This window comes from Gnatocerus cornutus, chromosome 3, assembly GCF_029298725.1.
Source record: "Gnatocerus cornutus isolate USDA-ARS CGAHR chromosome 3, icGnaCorn1.1, whole genome shotgun sequence".
NCBI classification, from domain to species: Eukaryota; Metazoa; Arthropoda; class Insecta; order Coleoptera; family Tenebrionidae; genus Gnatocerus; species Gnatocerus cornutus.
In genome coordinates, this window is record NC_142235.1 from 19,223,572 (window position 1) to 19,244,308 (window position 20,737).

The following is a 20,737-nucleotide window of genomic DNA, read 5'->3' on the forward strand; positions in this document are numbered from 1 at the left end:
TCGAATTTTTCAGATTCGTCAACAAATAACCGAAGTAGAATGGTTTAAATTTACAGACTCTGAAATCTTTAGTCTTAATTTTCCAAATTTAATTCGATCGATATCTAGCTTATTTGGGGAGAAAATTGCAATTATTGGTACTCATTTGACGCAGAATTATACGCAAAATTCAAAACTATGTTTAAAATCCACGTACGGCAACAAATAACAGAGTTAGCGCTGTTTAAAGTTTCGGATATTTGATTTTTATTTTTCAAATGTTTAAATTTTGATATCTTCAAAACTATAACAGATAAAAAGAAACGGTTTGCGCCAATATTTTTCGCCTGCTGTGTTACATTAAAATCCGGTCTTAACTCGAATTCGAAAAATAAAAAAAACACTTTTTCGATTAGAGATATTTTTCCAAGTCTAATTCGGTCGCTACCTTCCTTATTTTTGGAGCAAACTTCTATTATTTACTCTCATTTTAAGCAGAATTTCACACAGAATCCAAAGTTGCTTGAAAGTTCCACATCCGTCAAGAGTAACCGAATTCGAAGCGTTTAAATTTGTAGATAGTGAAGTTAGAAGCGATTGATATAACAACCTTCACTCGTTGTGGATCCCTGGTTCCATGAACTGTCACGTTGGTATTATTGCTTGTCACTAATGTCAAATCGCCATTTTAGTCCAAACCTTACAGTCACGTTTTCGTCTCTTTAGTTGTGTAATTGTGCAAAAACACCTTTTTAATGGCTCAAAGCAAACTCAACGATTTAGCCGGCAAATTTGGCAAAGGGGGACCACCTGGTTTAGGCCTCGGCCTCAAGCTCCTCGCCGCTGGAGGTGTCGCAGCGTACGGAATAGCCCAGGCCATGTACACCGGTACGTAAAAAAACGCACAATTTTTTAAAAATAACCAAAGATTAGTCGAAGGAGGTCACCGCGCGATCATGTTCAACCGAATTGGAGGAGTACAGAAAGATATCTACACAGAAGGTCTTCACTTTCGGCTTCCTTGGTTCCAATACCCCATAATATACGATATTAGGTTAGGTTTGCTAACTGCCCTCAATCTCGGTAACGTGAGTTTGCAGGTCGCGACCAAGAAAAATCTCCTCACCCACAGGCTCAAAAGACTTGCAAATGGTTAATATCTCTCTTAGGGTGTTGTCAAGACCGAACGCCTCTCAACTACCGATTGTTTATAGACAGTTGGGGCTTGATTACGATGAAAAAGTCTTACCGTCAATTTGTAATGAAGTCCTGAAATCCGTTGTTGCTAAGTTTAACGCAGCGCAGTTGATCACACAGAGACAACAGGTGTCTTTGTTGGTCAGGAGGGAATTAACAGAGAGGGCAAAGGACTTTAATATTATTTTGGACGATGTTTCAATCACAGAGTTGTCTTTTGGTAAAGAATACACAGCTGCTGTTGAGGCCAAACAGGTGGCGCAACAGGAGGCACAGAGGGCTGCTTTCATTGTGGAGAAGGCCAAACAGGAGAGGCAACAAAAGATCGTTCAAGCTGAGGGCGAGGCTGAGGCTGCAAAAATGATATCCTTTTGACGCTGTTTGGGTTCATTTTTTCAATATTTGAACCTCGGGATAATTTGCTTAAGACTGATTTTTTGTGGGGATTTTCATTTTATTGTTCTAAACAAATTGTCAAAAGTTTCTATTGATAGGTGTGCTGCTATAAAAGTTACGCGGTGGTTAATGTCAAAGAGAAGAAATATTTGCAAATATTTTGTCACAGGTGATTCCAATGGCAAAAATACTTATGAAAATTGTACCTTTAGATAGGGACTTTTGACATTTTGTTTGCAACAATAAAATAAACGTCCAGACAAAAAACTGCTTTATGTGAATTATTTCGAGCTTTTTTTATGGTGTAGACTTTATTTTCCTTAATTTTTGAGTAATGGGGGAAAATCGCTGGTAAGTCGTTTCTGACTCGATAGTCCTAGCACTAGTATAGTCATAGTCGACTAACCAGGTTTACTTAATTAGTTCTTTTTATCTCTGATCACTGTCGCTTTTTTCTTAACTAAATCTTACTTAGGTGAAGCCATTTCCAAAAATCCAGGCTACTTAAAACTGCGTAAAATCCGAGCAGCGCAGAACATTTCCAGAACGGTGAGTTCTCCCCTGAAACCTCTCAAACTAATGCGCGTTTTTAGATTGCGAATTCCCAAAACAAAGTCTACCTCAGTGGAAATAGTTTGATGTTGAATATTTCCGACAAGGAGTTTGATGACCAGTCTAATAAGCTCAAACGTAAGGATTGAGTTTTACCTCTAAGTTAACGGTAGTGATCGATAATTTTTATATCAATGAATATTTCGTTGTTACTATTTGTACAATATTCAACTAAGTCGTAAATAAAACAATTGTTACGAGATCTCGTTTGATTTTTGACCCATTTCAGATGACGAAACTGGTCAAACGCGACGAGATCACAAGAGTTTGGTAGGGTTGGCTCAGCGGTTAGCGACTCGGATATCTGGATAAAGGGACGCCGTTTTGCATTTTAAATATTTTTGTTATGATGATAGAATAAAGCGATATTTTGTTGAATTTGTTTAATTTCTCACATCAAAGCTGCAATGGCTGTGTTTAAATAAGCAAAAATCAAGTTTCTATGTCTAATTGGGTCGATATCGCGCTTATTTACGCAATATTAATGTATCGCTACTTATTTTACGCAGAATTTTGCGTAGAATCCAAAAAGACAAGATTCGTTAAGATCTGTCCAGAAATAGCTGAGTTATGAGCGATTAAAATTTCGGATATTGGATTTTGAGTTTGAAAATTTTCAAAGTTGAATATCTCCGAAACTACGAAAGATTTTGAGAAACGGTTTTCACCATCGTTTTTCTCGGCTCGTTTTACTTTAGAATTCGCTCTCAAAAGTCGAAAATTCGATGGTCGATTTTTTGGGCAAAAAAAATTTGCGACTCAATCGATGAAAAATTTTCAATTTTTCGTTTTTTGATTGCCCCTCGTAAACTATTTGCCCGATCGGTCTGAGATTTGGACAGTTGATAGATCTCGAGCTTCTCTTTCGATTGATATGTTATTCAATAATATTAAACGCAGTTTCGCCCCGAAACACCGTCTTGAAAATGATCCAAAAATCACTCTCTGAAAATGTAATTCGGTCGATAACTCGGTTATTTGATAACGAAATTCGAGCTATATGGGCTCATTTAACGCAGAATTTTGCGCTGAATCCAAAAATATCCTTATTTTTCTCGTACGTCAACAAATAACTGAATTAGAGGCGTTTGAAATTTTGGGTTGTCGCCGGAGGGGCAAAATTTTGGAAGTTCGAGAACGATTTTGCTCGATATCTCCGGAATTATGGCAAATATCAAACAACCCTTTTCGGAATCGTTTTTCTTGCAATTTTTTACCTCTGAAATCGATCTTCGATAGTTCGAATTCGAAATTTAATTTTTTTCAGTATGGAAATTAGCTGCCGTTCAGTCTCTAATTCAGACTAAGTCGCTATCTCGCTTATTTGTAAAGAAATCCCAAAGTGTTGGTGCTTATTTTACGCAGAATTTCACACAGAATCCAAAAATGCAAGATTCGTTAAGATCGATCCAGAAATAACTAAGTTATGAGCGATTAAAATTTCGGATATTGGATTTTGAGTTTGAAAATTTTCAAAGTTGAATATCTCCGAAACTAAGAAAGATTTTGAGAAACGGTTTTTACCATCGTATTTCTCGGTTTGTTTTACTTTAGAATTCGCTCTCAAAAATCGAAAATTCGATGGTCGATTTTTTGGGCAAAAAAATTTTGCGACTCAATCGATGAAAAATTTTCAATTTTTCGTTTCTTCATCGCCCTTCGTAAACTATTTGCCCGATCGGTCTGAGATTTGGACAGTTGATAGATCTCGAGCTTCTCTTTCGATTGATATATAATTCAATAATATTAAACGCAGTTTTCGCCCCGAAACAGCGTCTTGAAAATGATCCAAAAATCACTCTATGAAAATGTAATTCGGTCGATATCTCGGTTATTTGGTAAGGAAATTTAAGCAATATGGGCTCACTTAACGCAGAATTTTGCGCTGAATCCAAAAATATCCTTATTTTTCTCGTACGTCAACAAATAACTGAATTAGAGACGTTTGAAATTTCGGGTGGTCGCCAGAGGGCCAAAATTTTGGAAGTTCGAAAACGATTTTGCTCGATATCTCCGGAATTATGGCAAATATCAAACAACCCTTTTCGGAATCGTTTTTCTTGCAATTTTTACCTCTGAAATCGATTTTCGATAGTTCGAATTCGAAATTTAATTTTTTTCAGTATAGAAACTAACTGCCTTTCAGTCTCTAATTCAGACTATGTCGCTATCTCGCTTATTTGTAAAGCAATCCCAAAGTGTTGGTGCTCATTTTACGCAGAATTTTGCGTAGAATCCAAAAAGACAAGATTCGTTAAGATCGGTCCAGAAATAACTGAGTTATGAGCGATTAAAATTTCGGATATTGGATTTTGAGTTTGAAAATTTTCAAAGTTGAATATCTCCGAAACTACGAAAGATTTTCACCATCGTTTTTCTCGGCTCGTTTTACTTTAGAATTCGCTCTCAAAAGTCAAAAATTCGACGGTCGATTTTTTGGGCAAAACATTTTGCGACTCAATCGATGAAAAATTTTCAATTTTTTGTTTTTTGATCGCCCCTCGTAAACTATTTGCCCGATCGATCTGAGATTTGGACAGTTGATAGATCTCGAGCTTCTCTTTCGATTGATATATAATTCAATAATATTAAACGCAGTTTTCGCCCCGAAACAGCGTCTTGAAAATAATCCAAAAATCACTCTCTGAAAACGTACTTCGGTCGATATCTCGGTTATTTGGTAACGAAATTCGAGCTATATGGGCTCATTTAACGCAGAATTTTGCGCTGAATCCAAAAATATCCTTATTTTTCTCGTACGTCAACAAATAACTGAATTAGAGACGTTTGAAATTTCGGGTTGTCGCCAGAGGGCCACAATTTTGGAAGTTCGAAAACGATTTTGATCGATATTTCCGGAATTATGGCAAATATCAAACAACCCTTTTCGGAATCGTTTTTCTTGCAATTTTTTACCTCTGAAATCGATTTTCGATAGTTCGAATTCGAAATTTAATTTTTTTCAGTATAGAAACTAACTGCCTTTCAGTCTCTAATTCAGACTATGTCGCTATCTCGCTTATTTGTAAAGCAATCCCAAAGTGTTGGTGCTCATTTTACGCAGAATTTTGCGTAGAATCCAAAAAGACAAGATTCGTTAAGATCGGTCCAGAAATAACTGAGTTATGAGCGATTAAAATTTCGGATATTGGATTTTGAGTTTGAAAATTTTCAAAGTTGAATATCTCCGAAACTACGAAAGATTTTGAGAAACGGTTTTTACCATCGTATTTCTCGGTTTGTTTTACTTTAGAATTCGCTCTCAAAAATCGAAAATTCGATGGTCGATTTTTTGGGCAAAAAAAAATTGCGACTCAATCGATGAAAAATTTTCAATTTTTCGTTTTTTGATTGCCCCTCGTAAACTACTTGCCCGATCGGTCTGAGATTTGGACAGTTGATAGATCTCGAGCTTCTCTTTCGATTGATATATAATTCAATAATATTAAACGCAGTTTTCGCCCCGAAACACCGTCTTGAAAATGATCCAAAAATCACTCTCTGAAAATGTAATTCGGTCGATAACTCGGTTATTTGATAACGAAATTCGAGCTATATGGTCTCATTTAATGCAGAATTTCGCGCTGAATCCAAAAGTATCCTTATTTTTCTCGTACGTCAACAAATAACTGAATTACAGGCGTTTGAAATTTCGAGTTGTCGCCGGAGGGGCAAAATTTTGGAAGTTCGAAAACGATTTTGCTCGAATCTCCGGAATTATGGCAAATATCAAACAACCCTTTTCGGAATCGTTTTTCTTGCAATTTTTTACCTCAGAAATCGATCTTCGATAGTTCGAATTCGAAATTTAATTTTTTTCAGTATGGAAATTAGCTGCCGTTCAGTCTCTAATTCAGACTAAGTCGCTATCTCGTTTATTTGTAAAGAAATGCCAAAGTGTTGGTGCTCATTTTACGCAGAATTTCACACAGAATCTAAAAATGCAAGATTCGTTAAGATCGATCCAGAAATAACTAAGTTATGAGCGATTAAAATTTCGGATATTGGATTTTGAGTTTGAAAATTTTCAAAGTTGAATATCTCCGAAACTACGAAAGATTTTGAGAAACGGTTTTTACCATCGTTTTTTTCGACTCGTTTTACTTTATAATTCGCTCTCAAAAGTTGAAAATTTGATAGTCGATTTTTTGGGCAAAAAAATTTTGCGACTCAATCGATGAAAAATTTTCAATTTTTCGTTTCTTAATCGCCCTTCGTAAACTATTTGCCCGATCGGTCTGAGATTTAGACAGTTGATAGATCTCGAGCTTCTCTTTCGATTGATATATAATTCAATAATATTAAACGCAGTTTTCGCCCCGAAACAGCGTCTTGAAAATGATCCAAAAATCACCCTCTGAAAATGTAATTCGGTCGATATCTCGCTTACTTGGTAAGGAAATTTAAGCAATATGGGCTCACTTAACGCAGAATTTTGCGCTGAATCCAAAAATATCCTTATTTTTCTCGTACGTCAACAAATAACTGAATTAGAGACGTTTGAAATTTCGGGTTGTCGCCAGAGGGCCAAAATTTTGGAAGTTCGAAAACGATTTTGATCGATATTTCCGGAATTATGGCAAATATCAAACATCCCTTCTCGGAATCGTTTTTCTTGCAATTTTTTACCTCTGAAATCGATTTTCGATAGTTCGAATTCGAAATTTAATTTTTTTCAGTATAGAAACTAACTGCCTTTCAGTCTCTAATTCAGACTATGTCGCTATCTCGCTTATTTGTAAAGCAATCCCAAAGTGTTGGTGCTCATTTTACGCAGAATTTTGCGTAGAATCCAAAAAGACAAAATTCGTTAAGATCGGTCCAGAAATAACTGAGTTATGAGCGATTAAAATTTCGGATATTGGATTTTGAGTTTGAATATTTTCAAAGTTGAATATCTCCGAAACTACGAAAGATTTTGAGAAACGGTTTTTACCATCGTATTTCTCGGTTTGTTTTACTTTAGAATTCGCTCTCAAAAGTCGAAAATTTGATAGTCGATTTTTTGGGCAAAAAAATTTTGCGACTCAATCGATGAAAAATTTTCAATTTTTCGTTTCTTAATCGCCCTTCGTAAACTATTTGCCCGATCGGTCTGAGATTTAGACAGTTGATAGATCTCGAGCCTCTCTTTCGATTGATTTATAATTCAATAATATTAAACGCAGTTTTCGCCCCGAAACAGCGTCTTGAAAATAATCCAAAAATCACTCTCTGAAAACGTACTTCGGTCGATATCTCGGTTATTTGGTAAGGAAATTTAAGCAATATGGGTTCACTTAACGCAGAATTTTGCGCTGAATCCAAAAATTTCCTTATTTTTCTCGTACGTCAACAAATAACTGAATTAGAGACGTTTGAAATTTCGAGTTGTCGCCGGAGGGGCAAAATTTTGGAAGTTCGAAAACGATTTTGCTCGAATCTCCGGAATTATGGCAAATATCAAACAACCCTTTTCGGAATCGTTTTTCTTGCAATTTTTTACCTCAGAAATCGATCTTCGATAGTTCGAATTCGAAATTTAATTTTTTTCAGTATGGAAATTAGCTGCCGTTCAGTCTCTAATTCAGACTAAGTCGCTATCTCGTTTATTTGTAAAGAAATCCCAAAGTGTTGGTGCTCATTTTACGCAGAATTTCACACAGAATCTAAAAATGCAAGATTCGTTAAGATCGATCCAGAAATAACTAAGTTATGAGCGATTAAAATTTCGGATATTGGATTTTGAGTTTGAAAATTTTCAAAGTTGAATATCTCCGAAACTACGAAAGATTTTGAGAAACGGTTTTTACCATCGTTTTTTTCGACTCGTTTTACTTTATAATTCGCTCTCAAAAGTCGAAAATTTGATAGTCGATTTTTTGGGCAAAAAAATTTTGCGACTCAATCGATGAAAAATTTTCAATTTTTCGTTTCTTAATCGCCCTTCGTAAACTATTTGCCCGATCGGTCTGAGATTTAGACAGTTGATAGATCTCGAGCCTCTCTTTCGATTGATTTATAATTCAATAATATTAAACGCAGTTTTCGCCCCGAAACAGCGTCTTGAAAATGATCCAAAAATCACTCTCTGAAAATGTACTTCGGTCGATATCTCGCTTATTTGGTAAGGAAATTTAAGCAATATGGGCTCACTTAACGCAGAATTTTGCGCTGAATCCAAAAATATCCTTATTTTTCTCGTACGTCAACAAATAACTGAATTAGAGACGTTTGAAATTTCGGGTGGTCGCCAGAGGGCCAAAATTTTGGAAGTTCGAAAACGATTTTGCTCGATATCTCCGGAATTATGGCAAATATCAAACAACCCTTTTCGGAATCGTTTTTCTTGCAATTTTTTACCTCAGAAATCGATCTTCGATAGGTCAAATTCGAAATTTAATTTTTTTCAGTATGGATATTAGCTGCCTTTCAGTCTCTAATTCAGACTAGGTCGCGATCTCGCTTATTTGTAAAGCAATCCCAAAGTGTTGGTGCTCATTTTACGCAGAATTTCACACAGAATCCAAAAATGCAAGATTCGTTAAGATCGATCCAGAAATAACGGAGTTATGAGCGATTAAAATTTCGGATATTGGGTTTTGAGTTTGAAAATTTTCAAAGTTGAATATCTCCGAAACTACGAAAGATTTTGAGAAACGGTTTTTACCATCGTTTTTTTCGACTCGTTTTACTTTATAATTCGCTCTCAAAAGTCGAAATTTTGATAGTCGATTTTTTGGGCAAAAAAATTTTGCGACTCAATCGATGAAAAATTTTCAATTTTTCGTTTCTTAATCGCCCTTCGTAAACTATTTGCCCGATCGGTCTGAGATTTGGACAGTTGATAGATCTCGAGCTTCTCTTTCGATTGATATATAATTCAATAATATTAAACGCAGTTTTCGCCCCGAAACAGCGTCTTGAAAATGATCCAAAAATCACTCTCTGAAAATGTACTTCGGTCGATATCTCGGTTATTTGGTAACGAAATTCGAGCTATATGGGCTCATTTAACGCAGAATTTTGCGCTGAATCCAAAAATATCCTTATTTTTCTCGTACGTCAACAAATAACTGAATTAGAGACGTTTGAAATTTCGGGTTGTCGCCAGAGGGCCAAAATTTTGGAAGTTCGAAAACGATTTTGCTCGATATCTCCGGAATTATGGCAAATATCAAACAACCCTTTTCGAAATCGTTTTGCTCGCAATTTTTTACCTTAGAAATCGTTCTTAGATAGTTCGAATTGAAAATTTTTATTTTTTCAATGTATGTAGAAGTCCTTTCTAACTTGATCGCTATCTCGCTTATTTATGAAGCAAAACTGCTTGAATTTTTCACATCCTTCAATAAACCATCGAATTAGAATCGTTTTAGTTTTAGTGACAATAATAGAATAAAACAAAGTTTAGTTGAATTTGTTTAATTTCTCACATCAAAGCTACACAACAATGGCAGTGTTTAAATAATCTAGGCCAAGCTCTCTACGCGCCGTTGCTTGCGTATCAGAGGTAGTAACAAAATCACTCTAATAAATCTGTGCACAATAAACTACGAAATGGAAAATCCTGCGATCCGGAAAATTTGTAACCGGAGTCAGCTATGGAAAAGTCATGTCTCTGATTATTTCCCACGTTACGAAATTCCACGGATTACACGATGGAAATATCAAACAAGTGAACAACGTTACCTCCTAAAACATAAACTCAACATATGAGCGGCAGCCGCCATTATAAATAGGTATATAAATTTGACTTAGAATCATATTTTTAAATAATTTTTGGTTCTTTTTTGTATCACAGAACGTCAAAATTTGTCGTATAATTGCACGTTTTACAATAAACAATTTGTACTCAAAAACAGGAGTTGATTCAACTCATAGTTTGTTTTAGAACGTATTCAATATTTATGCAGTCGAGGACCGCTCCTCCGACGGAACTGCGACGAATTGACATGGAAGCGACAACAGACCATTTGTTCTGTTTCGGGTCGTATTTCTCCACGGAGTTTAAACTAGAGGAGCCGTCGTTGCCGCCCAAGGCGTAGATGAAGCCGTCCATGGCCACGATCTCATGGGTGGATCTGAAAGAAATTCAAATTTCAGTCTGCTGGCACTCTGCGAACGTGTGGCAAATACTTCCAGGCAAAATAGACACAAAATTTTCAAAAGCTGATTTTTTGTGTGGACGTTCATTTTATTGTTCCCAATAAAATGTCAAAACTACCCATGGATCTTCGAAATAAATAACTATTAAATACTCTCTTTCTTACTCTAAAATTTTGAAATATATCAGAGCTCATTACTATCGGTTCACTCAATAAAAAGTTAAGTTGGCAGCAGCTCTTAGTGATTTTAATCGGTAACAATTGGCAGCAAATGTGTTTGACCTTGACGCAACTGTAGCATGCGTAGAAGTTAATCGTTTTTTACAACATTGCCAAAATTTGTTAAATCTCTATTAAAATCATTGTTTTGCAACAAATTTTTAATTAGTTATTGATTAATACACTCAACTTTGACAACGTTTTAACCTCAAAAATCGCTACATTCAATTTTTCCCTAATTTTCTCCCTAACGAATTGAAAGCCTGATTTACACTCAAAAATTTTCGAAAATTTACACTAGAGAGTGGACTGATAGCAATGAGCTGCACTCTAGATATTTGCAAGTATTTGTTTTCTTTGACATTTACCACAACGTAACTTTTTCAATGGGGACTTTTAACAATTTGTTACGAACAATAAAATGAAGGTCCACACAAAAAATCAGCCTAATGTGAATTATTCCAAGGTTCATGTTTATTTTGGACCCTAATTGTACCTTCTGTTGTGCATGGCGGCGATGGGCTCCCAGGCGTTCCTCGTCACATTAAACTTCTCTCCGCTGGACATGCACATGGTCCCGTCGTTCCCCCCAATGCAGTACAAATGCCCATCGTACGCCACCACCCCGCAACTGCTTCTTCGCGAAGACATGGAAGGTATCGGCGCCCATGTACCTTCCCGCGGATCAAATCTCTCCACAGACGCTTGATAGTTCGTGGAATCGAAGCCCCCCAAAGCGTAAATGCAGTTTTCGACGACTGCGATCCGACAGTAGCGTCTTCTTGTGTTCATCGCAGGGCAACTGCACCAGATTCCGGTGAGAGGGTCGTAGCGTTCCATCGAACTCAAGCAGGAAGCGCCATCGTACCCACCGCAGACATAAATCAGGCCGTCGAAGGAACAAATCCCCAAACAAGACCGTTTGGTTCCCATGGGGGTGATGGGCGTCCAGGTGTTAATCAGAGGGTTGTAGCACTCCGCCGTCGCCAGGTCGGAATTTCCGTCGTACCCGCCGACGACGTAAAGCAGCCGCCGAAGACCAGTCACCCCCGAGCGGGAGCGGCGCCAGAGCATTGGGGCGATCACCGTCCAGTTGTCGGTTTTGGGGTTGTAGACTTCGCACTCGGCGTGGATGGCGAAGAGGGAGCCTCCGCCGACGGCGAATAAGTAAGGATCTGCTCCTTTCGGTTTGCGTTCGATTGTTCGAGTCGTTGATAAGGCACACCGGCGTTCGGGAGCCAAGTGGTAACGCATGGCTTCTAGGAGAAGTTCGCGGCATTCGCTGTTGTCGCGAATCAGACGTTCGTTGTCGACTCTTGTCATTAGGAACTCGCGGTTGACGAGGGGGAGGCGCACGTGGACCATCAACTGAAAAGAAAAAAAAATCTTGTATGCAATCGAGTTGGCTGTCAAAGTACGACACGTTCACAAAGTCCCAGCCAACTCGATAACGAAATTGCTCGTTTATTTTCTGCTCAATCAAAAATGGAATAAAATTACGACTATTAACCTACTTCTACAACTAAATGTGTTGTTCCAGCTTTGTGGGCGTTTGGAAAGTTATCTCTTAAATCAAGACTTTAAGAGGAGATCCGAGTTTTATTACCACAGAACAATAAATTGAACGGAAACAAACGTCTCTTTTTTACTGGTTATTGAACCTCTGCTGAATTTAAATCGACACACTTATTATTGTCCAACTTTCGATCGGATATCTCGCTTATTTCCAGACAAAATTGTAATTATTGGTACTCATTTAACGTTGAATCCAAAAGTGCTTGAATTTTTCACATCCAGCAATAAATAACGAAATTAGAAGCGTTTAAATTTGCGAGAAGTGAAATCTTTTTCCAAATCTAATTCGGTCGATTTCTCGCTTATTTCAAGAGCAAATTTAAATTGTTGGTACTCATTCGACGCAGAATTTCACGTTAAATCTAAAACTGCTAAATTATTCACATCCGTCAATAAATGACCGAATTAGTAGCATTTAAAGTTGTGGATAGTGAACTTTTAGATCCGTAATCTTTGGTCTTAATTTTTCAATTTTAATTCGGTCATTTGATCGATATCTCGGTTATTTCCAGAACAAATTTAAATTGTTGGTACTCATTTGACGTAGAATTTCACGCAGAATCTAAAACTTTTTGAATTTTTCATATCTGTCAATAAATAACTGAATTAGTAGCTTTTAAAGTTGTGGAAACTAAACTGTTAGTTTCAAAATCTTTGGTCTTGATTTTTCAAATCTAATTCAGTCGATATTTCGTTTACTTCCAAACCAAAATTAAATTATTGGTACTCATTTGACGCATAAATTTCACGTAGAATCTAAAACTGCTCAAATTTTTCACATCCGTCAATAAATAACTGAATTAGAAGCGTTTAAAGTTGCAAGAAATGAAACCATTTAGTCTTAATTGTCCAAATCTAATTCGGTCGATATTTTGGTTATTTTCAGAGCAAATTTAAATTGTTTGTACTCATTTGACGCAGAATTTTACGTAGAATCCAAAACTGCTTAAATTTTTCACATCCGTCAATAAATAACTGAATTCGTCGCTTTTAAAGTTGTGGAAACTAAACTTTTAGTTCCAAAATCTTTGTTCTTAATTTTTCAAATCTAATTCAGTCGATATTTCGTTTACTTCCAAACCAAAATTATATTATTGGTACTCATTTGACGCATAAATTTCACGTAGAATCTAAAACTGCTCGAATTTTTTACATCCGGCAATAAATAACCGAATTAGAAGCGTTTAAAGTTGCAAGAAATGAAACCCTTTAGTCTTAATTTTCCAAATCTAATTCGGTCGATATTTTGGTTATTTTCAGAGCAAATTTAAATTGTTTCTACTCATTTGACGCAGAATTTTACGTAGAATCCAAAACTGCTTAAATTTTTCACATCCGTCAATAAATAACTGAATTCGTCGCTTTTAAAGTTGTGGAAACTAAACTTTTAGTTCCAAAATCTTTGTTCTTAATTTTTCAAATCTAATTCAGTCGATATTTCGTTTACTTCCAAACCAAAATTATATTATTGGTACTCATTTGACGCATAAATTTCACGTAGAATCTAAAACTGCTCGAATTTTTTACATCCGGCAATAAATAACCGAATTAGAAGCGTTTAAAGTTGCAAGAAATGAAACCCTTTAGTCTTAATTTTCCAAATCTAATTCGGTCGATATTTTGGTTATTTTCAGAGCAAATTTAAATTGTTTCTACTCATTTGACGCAGAATTTTATGTAGAATCCAAAACTGCTTAAATTTTTCACATCCGTCAATAAATAACTGAATTCGTAGCTTTTAAAGTTGTGGAAACTAAACTTTTAGTTTCAAAATCTTTGGTCTTCATTTTTCAAATCTAATTCAGTCGATATTTCGTTTACTTCCAAACCAAAATTAAACTATTGGTACTCATTTGACGCAGAATTTCAAGTTAAATCTAAAACTGCTCAAATTTTTCACATCCGTCTATAAATAAGTGAATCAGAAGCATTTGAAGTTGCAAGAAACGAAACCCTTTAGTCTTAATTTTCCAAATCTAATTCGGTCGATATCTCGCTTATTCCCAGAGCAAATTTAAATTATTGGTACTCATTTGACGTAGAATTTCACGTTAAATCTAAAATTGCTTCAATTATTCACATCCGTCAATAAATGACCGAATTAGTAGCCTTTAAAGTTGTAGATAGTGAACTTTTAGTTCCGAAATTTTTGGTCTTAATTTTTCAAATCTAATTCGATCGATATCTCGCTTCTTTGCGGAGCAAATTTAAATTATTGATACTCATTTTAGGCAGAATTTCACGTAGAATCCAAAACTGCTCGAATTTTTTACATTTGGCAATAAATAACCGAATAAGAAGCGTTTAAATTTGCAAGAAATGAAACCTTTAGTCTTAATTTTCCAAATCTAATTCGGTCGATATTTCGATTATTTCCAGAACAAATTTAAATTGTTTGGACTCACTTGACGCAGAATTTTACGTAGAATCTAAAACTGCTTGAATTTTTCACATACGTCAATGAATAACTGAATTAGTAGCGTTTAAATTTGCGGGAAGTGAAACTTCGTCTTAATTTTCTAAATCTAATTCGGGTCGATATTTCGCTTATTTCTAAAGCAAATTTAAATTGTTGAAACTCAATTGACGCAGAATTTCACGCAGAATCCAAAACTACTTGAATTATTCACATCCGTCAATAAATAACCGAATTAGAAGTGTTTAAACTTCCAGGAAGTGAAATTTCGCACCGAATCAGTGACTGCATAAAAGGGTTAAAGAGCTAAGCCACCTTTGATTATTATTAAAAAAAATTACTATGGTAAAGTATTTATGTAGTTGGCTTTGCCTCAAGTTCCGACACACGTTCGCAAGATGCCAGCCAACAAGACAAACAATTAAATTGATCCCTCTGTATAATTTAAATTAGCGCAACTTGAGCTTGAACCCATGGCGCCCACGTCCTAATTAAACCTATCTCAACGGCGTTTAAATTTATTTTCTTATCTTCGCGAGTGACCTATTTTCCTTTACTAATAAAATTAATTTCCACTCACCCGCGAGATGTATTGGCTTCGCTCGGCTAAATCATGCTTCACCCAATTGAGAACCGCCGTAAAAACGTCCTCTTCCGAAGAAATATTCAACTGACTATTCGAAATGAGGTCTTTAACTTCTTCAAAAGGCAAAAGGAGAAACTCCTCCGTGCCAATCACCTGTTGGAAGTTCTGCAGCGCGTAAACGTGCGACTTCAAATGCAACTCCTTGCAGCAATGCGTGTCGGCGAAGCTCCTAATTCCAAGACAGTTCGTCGGATGGAGTTGTCGCAGGAGGAATTTGCAACAAGCTTCTCGTACTTCTTGTATCTGTAAAATGCTGCTTGCCGGAAGAAGAACTTGGACGTTGTCTGGAGTTATGATGATTTGACCTGTGTAAGCGTATTCGATTAAGAGATCGATGGCGGTAGGGTCCAGCTCGTGGATGGTAATTTCGTTTTCACTGTGCTCCTTCATGTCACCTGGAGGAAGGGTAGTTAGAGGGGTTCGTGGGGTGGAGGTGGGTACCTACCATTAAACATGGCGAAAAAGTAAGGGCTAACTGAAGCTAACACCACTTTATGAGCTCTAAACCTTTCTAGGCCTATTTTTAACGTAATGTCACAGAGCTACAAGAGAAACATGCAATGAAACTTAATTAACACTAAAATGGGGTGAAAACTAACAATGGGGGTGAGGGCAACGTGCGTTATTTGCGCCATAACTCACGCTGTTATTGCTATGATTATACAAGGTTGTTATAAATGTCTCAAAAATTTAACGTACAATCCAATAGTAGCATTTAAAGTTGTGGATAGTGAACTTTTAGTTCCGAAATCTTTGGTTTTAATTTTTCAAATTTAATTCGGTCGATATTTTGCCTATTTGTGGAGAAAATTTAAATTTTTGGTACCCATTTTACGCAGAATTTTACATAGAAATCAAAACTGCTTGAATTTTTCACATCATTCAATAAATAACGGAAACAGAAGCGTTCAAATTTGCAAAAAGTGAAACCTTTGGTCTTAATTTTTCAAATTTAATTCGGTGCATATCTCGTTTACTTCCAGACCAAATTTAAATTTTTAATACTTATTTGACGCAGAATTTTACGTGGAATTCAAAACTGCTCGAATTTTCCACATTCGTCAATAAATATAACTGAGTTAGAAGCGTTCAAAGTTACAAGAAATGAAAGCTTTGGTCTTAATTTTCCAAATCTAACTCGGTCAATATCTCGTTTACTTCCAATCCAAATTTAAATTATTGGTACTCATTTGACGCAGGATTTCATGTGGAACCCAAAACTGCTCGAATTTTTCACATCCGTCAATAAATAAGGAAGTTAGAAGCGTTTAAATTTGTGGGAAGTGAAACCTTTTTCCAAATCTAATTCGGTCAATATCTCGCTTATTTCCAGAACAAATTTAAATTGTTATACTCATTTGGCGCAGAATTTTATAAAAAATCGAAAACTGCTCGAATTTTTCACATTCGGCAATAAGTAACTGAGTTAGTAGCGTTTAAATTGAAGTGAAACCTTTGGTCTTAATTTTCTAAATCTAATTCGGTCGACATTTCGCTTATTTCCAAAGCAAATTTAAATTGTTGATACTCATTTGACGCAGAATTTCAAGCAGAATCCAAAACTACTTGACTTTTTCACATACGTCAATTAATATCCGAATTAGAAGCATTTAAAGTTGGAAAGAGGTGAAACTTTTAGTCTTAATTTTGCAAATCTAGTTCGGTCGATATCTCGCTTAGTTCCAGAGCAAATTTAAATTATTGATACTCATTTGGGGCGGAATTTCTCGTAGAATCCAAAACTGCTTGAATTTCTCACATCTGTCAATAAATAACCGAATTACAAGCGTTTAAAGTGCGGAAAGTAAAATTTCGCGAGAAAGAAGAGCCTAAAAAGAATTAAAACGCAATCCTTTGATTAATATTAGAAAAAATCACTCTGTGTTACTATTTATGTAGGTGGTGATGACAGCGTGCGTTATTTGCGCTATAACTCACGCTGTTATTGCTATGATACAGTTGATCTCCGTTATAACGATTATGCAAGGTGGTTATAAATGTTTCAAAAATTTGCCGCTTATTATAAATGTGGGTTTAGAGTTTTCAATTGAAATTAAAAATTTTCAAGACAGTTAGTTCACTATGAAAACAAAGCGGCATAATACAAACACAAAGGAATGCCAGAGCCACCCTTGATGCTAGAAACATTTATAAACACATTGTAAAAAATTAACGATTGGAACGGAATACAAATAACCGTCATAACGGTTGATCCCTTTTAATAATTCTACAGGCTATTCAACCCAAATTGATTGGGCGAATTCCGCCCACAAGGTCAAAACCTCCAACTAATAAAAAATGCAAACTACTCCAACCGACCTGTCCTTGTTGTTTCATTTTTTGTATATTACTAAGCGCATTGCTGCTATGCTCCGCCGTCTTCAAACAGTACCCTTTAGGGGTGAAAAGTGGCGATTCGCAGTCTTCATTCGTGGGGGTTTGTGTGGATGCTTCGAACACCACATTCACCGCCGATGTTATCGTAGGGGATGATAATTCTTCGTTGTCGCAACTCATTTCAACTCTAGACTACAAGATATTGGCACTTTTATTCATAAAGTCTATGAAAACTCACCCCCTGTGTAGCTCTGTGTTCACCACAACATTATTTAAAAGTCAGTCAATAAAATACATGGCGCCTTCCCTTTTATATGCGCGGAAAGTGGGATGGAGTGAATTTGGGAGTGGGTGCGAGGAGGATGAAATGGGAGAACTGGTGGTTCCTCTTCCGATACTGAGATTAATCGACGTGCTTGGTCGTTGCCCCTGAAAAGGGGTGCCAACGTTAGAGCGCGCGTGTATTATTTGTTGCATAACAGCGTGGAAATGTCAGTGTTACGGTATTGATTTTGAGTTAAATTACATTTTAATAGCGAAAGGTCATTTACTTCCGGACAATCATATTAATATAATGACTGCACGACAAGATGGACACCTAAGAAATATCTTTCAGTTTGAGGGTTTAATTATTTGCCCGGCGCATCCACCAGAAATAATTCTCCACGACATTTCTAATTTAGGTACAAATTGGCTATTTGTTTTGACGTAATTTAAGCTGCGTATTTCATCTTTTGATACAAGGTGTTTATAAATGTTTCTACATGGTGTTTATAAAAGTTTCTAGCATCAAGGGTGGCTTGAAATGTCAAATAAATTTGTCGCTCGTAACAAATGTGGGTTTAGATTATTCAACTGACATTTGTAGTTAACCTCAATCATTGAACAAAGTTAGTTTTGAAAACAAACTGTTCAAGTTGTGGTTTGAAGCCTGAAAATCTAAAAATTGAACTTAAAATTCGTTGACGTGAATGACTTTAAATAATTGTGAACTTAATTTCTTAATTTTCCACATCTAATTCGGTCGATATCTCGCTTATTTCCACATAAAATTTAAATTATTGGTACTCATTTTACGCAGAATTTCACCCGGAATCCAAAAGTGCTTGATTTTTTCACATCCGTGAATAAATAACCGAATTAGTAGGATTTAGAGTTGTGTATAGTGAACGTTTAGCTCCGAAATCTTTGGTCTTAATTTTTAAAATATAATTTGGTCGATATAACACATAGTAATATTCACAATGAAAACAAAGCGGCTAAACAGTGCATGACAGAAATTAAATGTAAAATGACAGTTTCCGGTAAACTTTTTAAAATTATTTAAGTTGGTAGACCTGTTGTTTATCGATTTTGGGGTTTCAAACCTTTCAGCTATTCAATAATTTTGTAATCTCTACAAATAACACCAATAATAGATGGCACAACTTAATATTTATTTCCACACAGCCATATTATTGTACTAGAAATCCCATTAAATTAAACTCATAAGAAAAGCATCTCAAACAGTTCCAAAATTGGCCACAATCCATTAGGTATATTCTTCAGTTTCTTCTTAACTTTATTGGTAGTTTTCCTAACTTCTTTTTTCTCTGATATTGTGTTATCGGCACCATCAACCGGTTCCTTGTAGAGATCTTCCTCATCGTATATATAAAACCCGTTGTCAGAATCAGGCATTTGATAAACATCCAAAGTAAATTTATTATAAGCAGAGTATCCATAAATTCCCACTGCCATGGGTCTCTTCAGACTAAAACCACAAAACTCAGTATGAAACTTTCAAGCAACGAAACTTACTTTTTAGGAATAGTCACTGAATCTGTCCCGCACGTCGCAGAATGAAAATCGTAATTATCAGGGTGATAACTAGGGGAAGGACTCTTCTCAGACACGTAAATATCTGCATCACCTTCACTGAAAAAATAAAATAGTTTACTTGTGTCGGTCACCCAATTCACACTCGGCGGTAATGTCACATTTTTCGCCCTCAGAACGTAATATACTAAAAAAACCTTACACGCTCTCTAATATTAGCAATAAATTCCCAGGATGCATAATTTTGTAATAAACAAACTCCTGTCCGGCGACTTCGCCCTCCAACTTGAACAGAGACACCTTGGCAGCAGCAAAAGTCAATGTCATCCATGTCTGAAATTTGAGGTTAGGACTTGTCAACTGCTAATTTTTTATTATTACCAGGAGGAGAGACAACTGAAGCAACATTATCACCACTCGTACTTCTTTTTCAAACAATTCTTCGGAGCATTAAGGCCAATTTTGCCAAATTCGTAAAAAAAAATTACCTGAGAGCCGATTTTTTGTTGGATTTAATGGTACAGGGCCGTATCACGCAATCATTGTTTTTTGGGTAAATACAACATGATAGTCACAAAGGTGGGCTTACGTGTGTTTATAAATAAATAATCAAAAGAATAATACTTGATATGATAATTTAAGACTCGGACGTGTGGCGCCATCTGTTGAGAGATGAAGTTGGTGGTCTGTCATTAAACGTTGGCGTCCATGCTAAATTATTATTGGCAAATTTGTCATTGTTGGGTCAATAGATTGGTCATGCAATAGACGATTCTGGATATTGGATTCGTTGTCTTCATAAATATGTACTTTTTAATTTTTTTTTTTGATTTTTTCGGACGGAGGGATGAATAATGGCGGCCAACAAAATGGCGCGTGATTTTCACCGCCTACTTGAATCAAAGAATTAGCAATAACTACTGTTATCATCGAGAGGGCTGTGTTTATTCTTTCGCAGATTTCAGTTGAATTAATTATTATGTCGTGGTCAGTCGATCGATTTCCCCGCACTAATATATCAATGAAGTTAATTTTCGAATTCTAATTGGAAACAATTGGATTTTCCTGTCGTCAATAATGAGGAAATGGCGTGATTTTGGGTTGACAATTCAAAAATTTGAATAATCCCGCCCCGCATTCGCGAATTTTAGTCCGAATAAAACTCGTCAGATGTCTCTGCGATTAAATTCGCGAATAAACTTGTAGTTGATATTGAAATAATCTTGCGGATCCCAACGTTTTTTTCTCAGTTATCTCGTTAAATTTGTCCTCTTGTGGTTAAGTTCGACTCGAATCGACGGTGGCGGCGTCGTTGTCCCCGAAGATCGCGGTTGTCCGTCGCCGATTCGCAACTGTTTCTCTGTACGTGGTTAAAGGTAGGTTTCGGGTTGACCTAATTCCGTTTTTTTTGCTGCAAAATGGTTTTGTCGGCAATTCTTCGCGTTGTGTTTGTGT

The 20,737-nt window shown here is 36.1% G+C and overlaps 3 protein-coding genes across 5 annotated transcripts; 1 reads left to right on the forward strand and 2 right to left on the reverse strand.

Annotated features, from left to right (window-relative positions):
• Nucleotides 1-617: 617 nt before the first annotated feature.
• Phb2 (prohibitin 2) lies at nt 618-2,562 on the forward strand. The gene is made up of 6 exons (XM_088032067.1): nt 618-867; nt 913-1,033; nt 1,080-1,539; nt 2,044-2,121; nt 2,166-2,262; nt 2,414-2,562. The coding sequence occupies exons 1-6, from the start codon at nt 735-737 to the stop codon at nt 2,494-2,496; spliced, it is 972 nt and encodes a 323-aa protein (XP_087888193.1). The 5' UTR covers nt 618-734; the 3' UTR covers nt 2,497-2,562.
• A 7,010-nt stretch (nt 2,563-9,572) lies between these two features.
• On the reverse strand, nt 9,573-17,805 carry LOC148177824 (kelch-like protein 17). Of its 3 annotated transcripts, none has more exons than XM_088032899.1 (6): nt 17,703-17,805; nt 17,447-17,651; nt 15,573-15,669; nt 15,062-15,522; nt 10,987-11,858; nt 9,573-10,247 (listed from the first exon to the last, which is right to left on the reverse strand). In XM_088032899.1, exons 2-6 carry the CDS (start codon nt 17,642-17,644, stop codon nt 10,037-10,039), a joined length of 1,839 nt encoding a protein of 612 aa, XP_087889025.1. In that variant the 5' UTR covers nt 17,645-17,651; nt 17,703-17,805; the 3' UTR covers nt 9,573-10,036. The 3 variants fall into 3 exon arrangements, with proteins under 3 accessions (XP_087889025.1, XP_087889024.1, XP_087889026.1); XM_088032898.1 differs by having other exon boundaries at nt 17,447-17,656; XM_088032900.1 differs by lacking the exons at nt 15,573-15,669; nt 17,703-17,805 and having other exon boundaries at nt 17,447-17,535.
• Nucleotides 17,806-18,881: 1,076 nt separating this feature from the next.
• On the reverse strand, nt 18,882-19,970 carry LOC148177825 (UPF0669 protein C6orf120-like). Its single transcript, XM_088032490.1, has 4 exons — nt 19,664-19,970; nt 19,485-19,615; nt 19,265-19,381; nt 18,882-19,217 (listed from the first exon to the last, which is right to left on the reverse strand). Exons 1-4 carry the CDS (start codon nt 19,688-19,690, stop codon nt 18,950-18,952), a joined length of 543 nt encoding a protein of 180 aa, XP_087888616.1. The 5' UTR covers nt 19,691-19,970; the 3' UTR covers nt 18,882-18,949.
• Between the last annotated feature and the right edge of the window lie 767 nt (nt 19,971-20,737).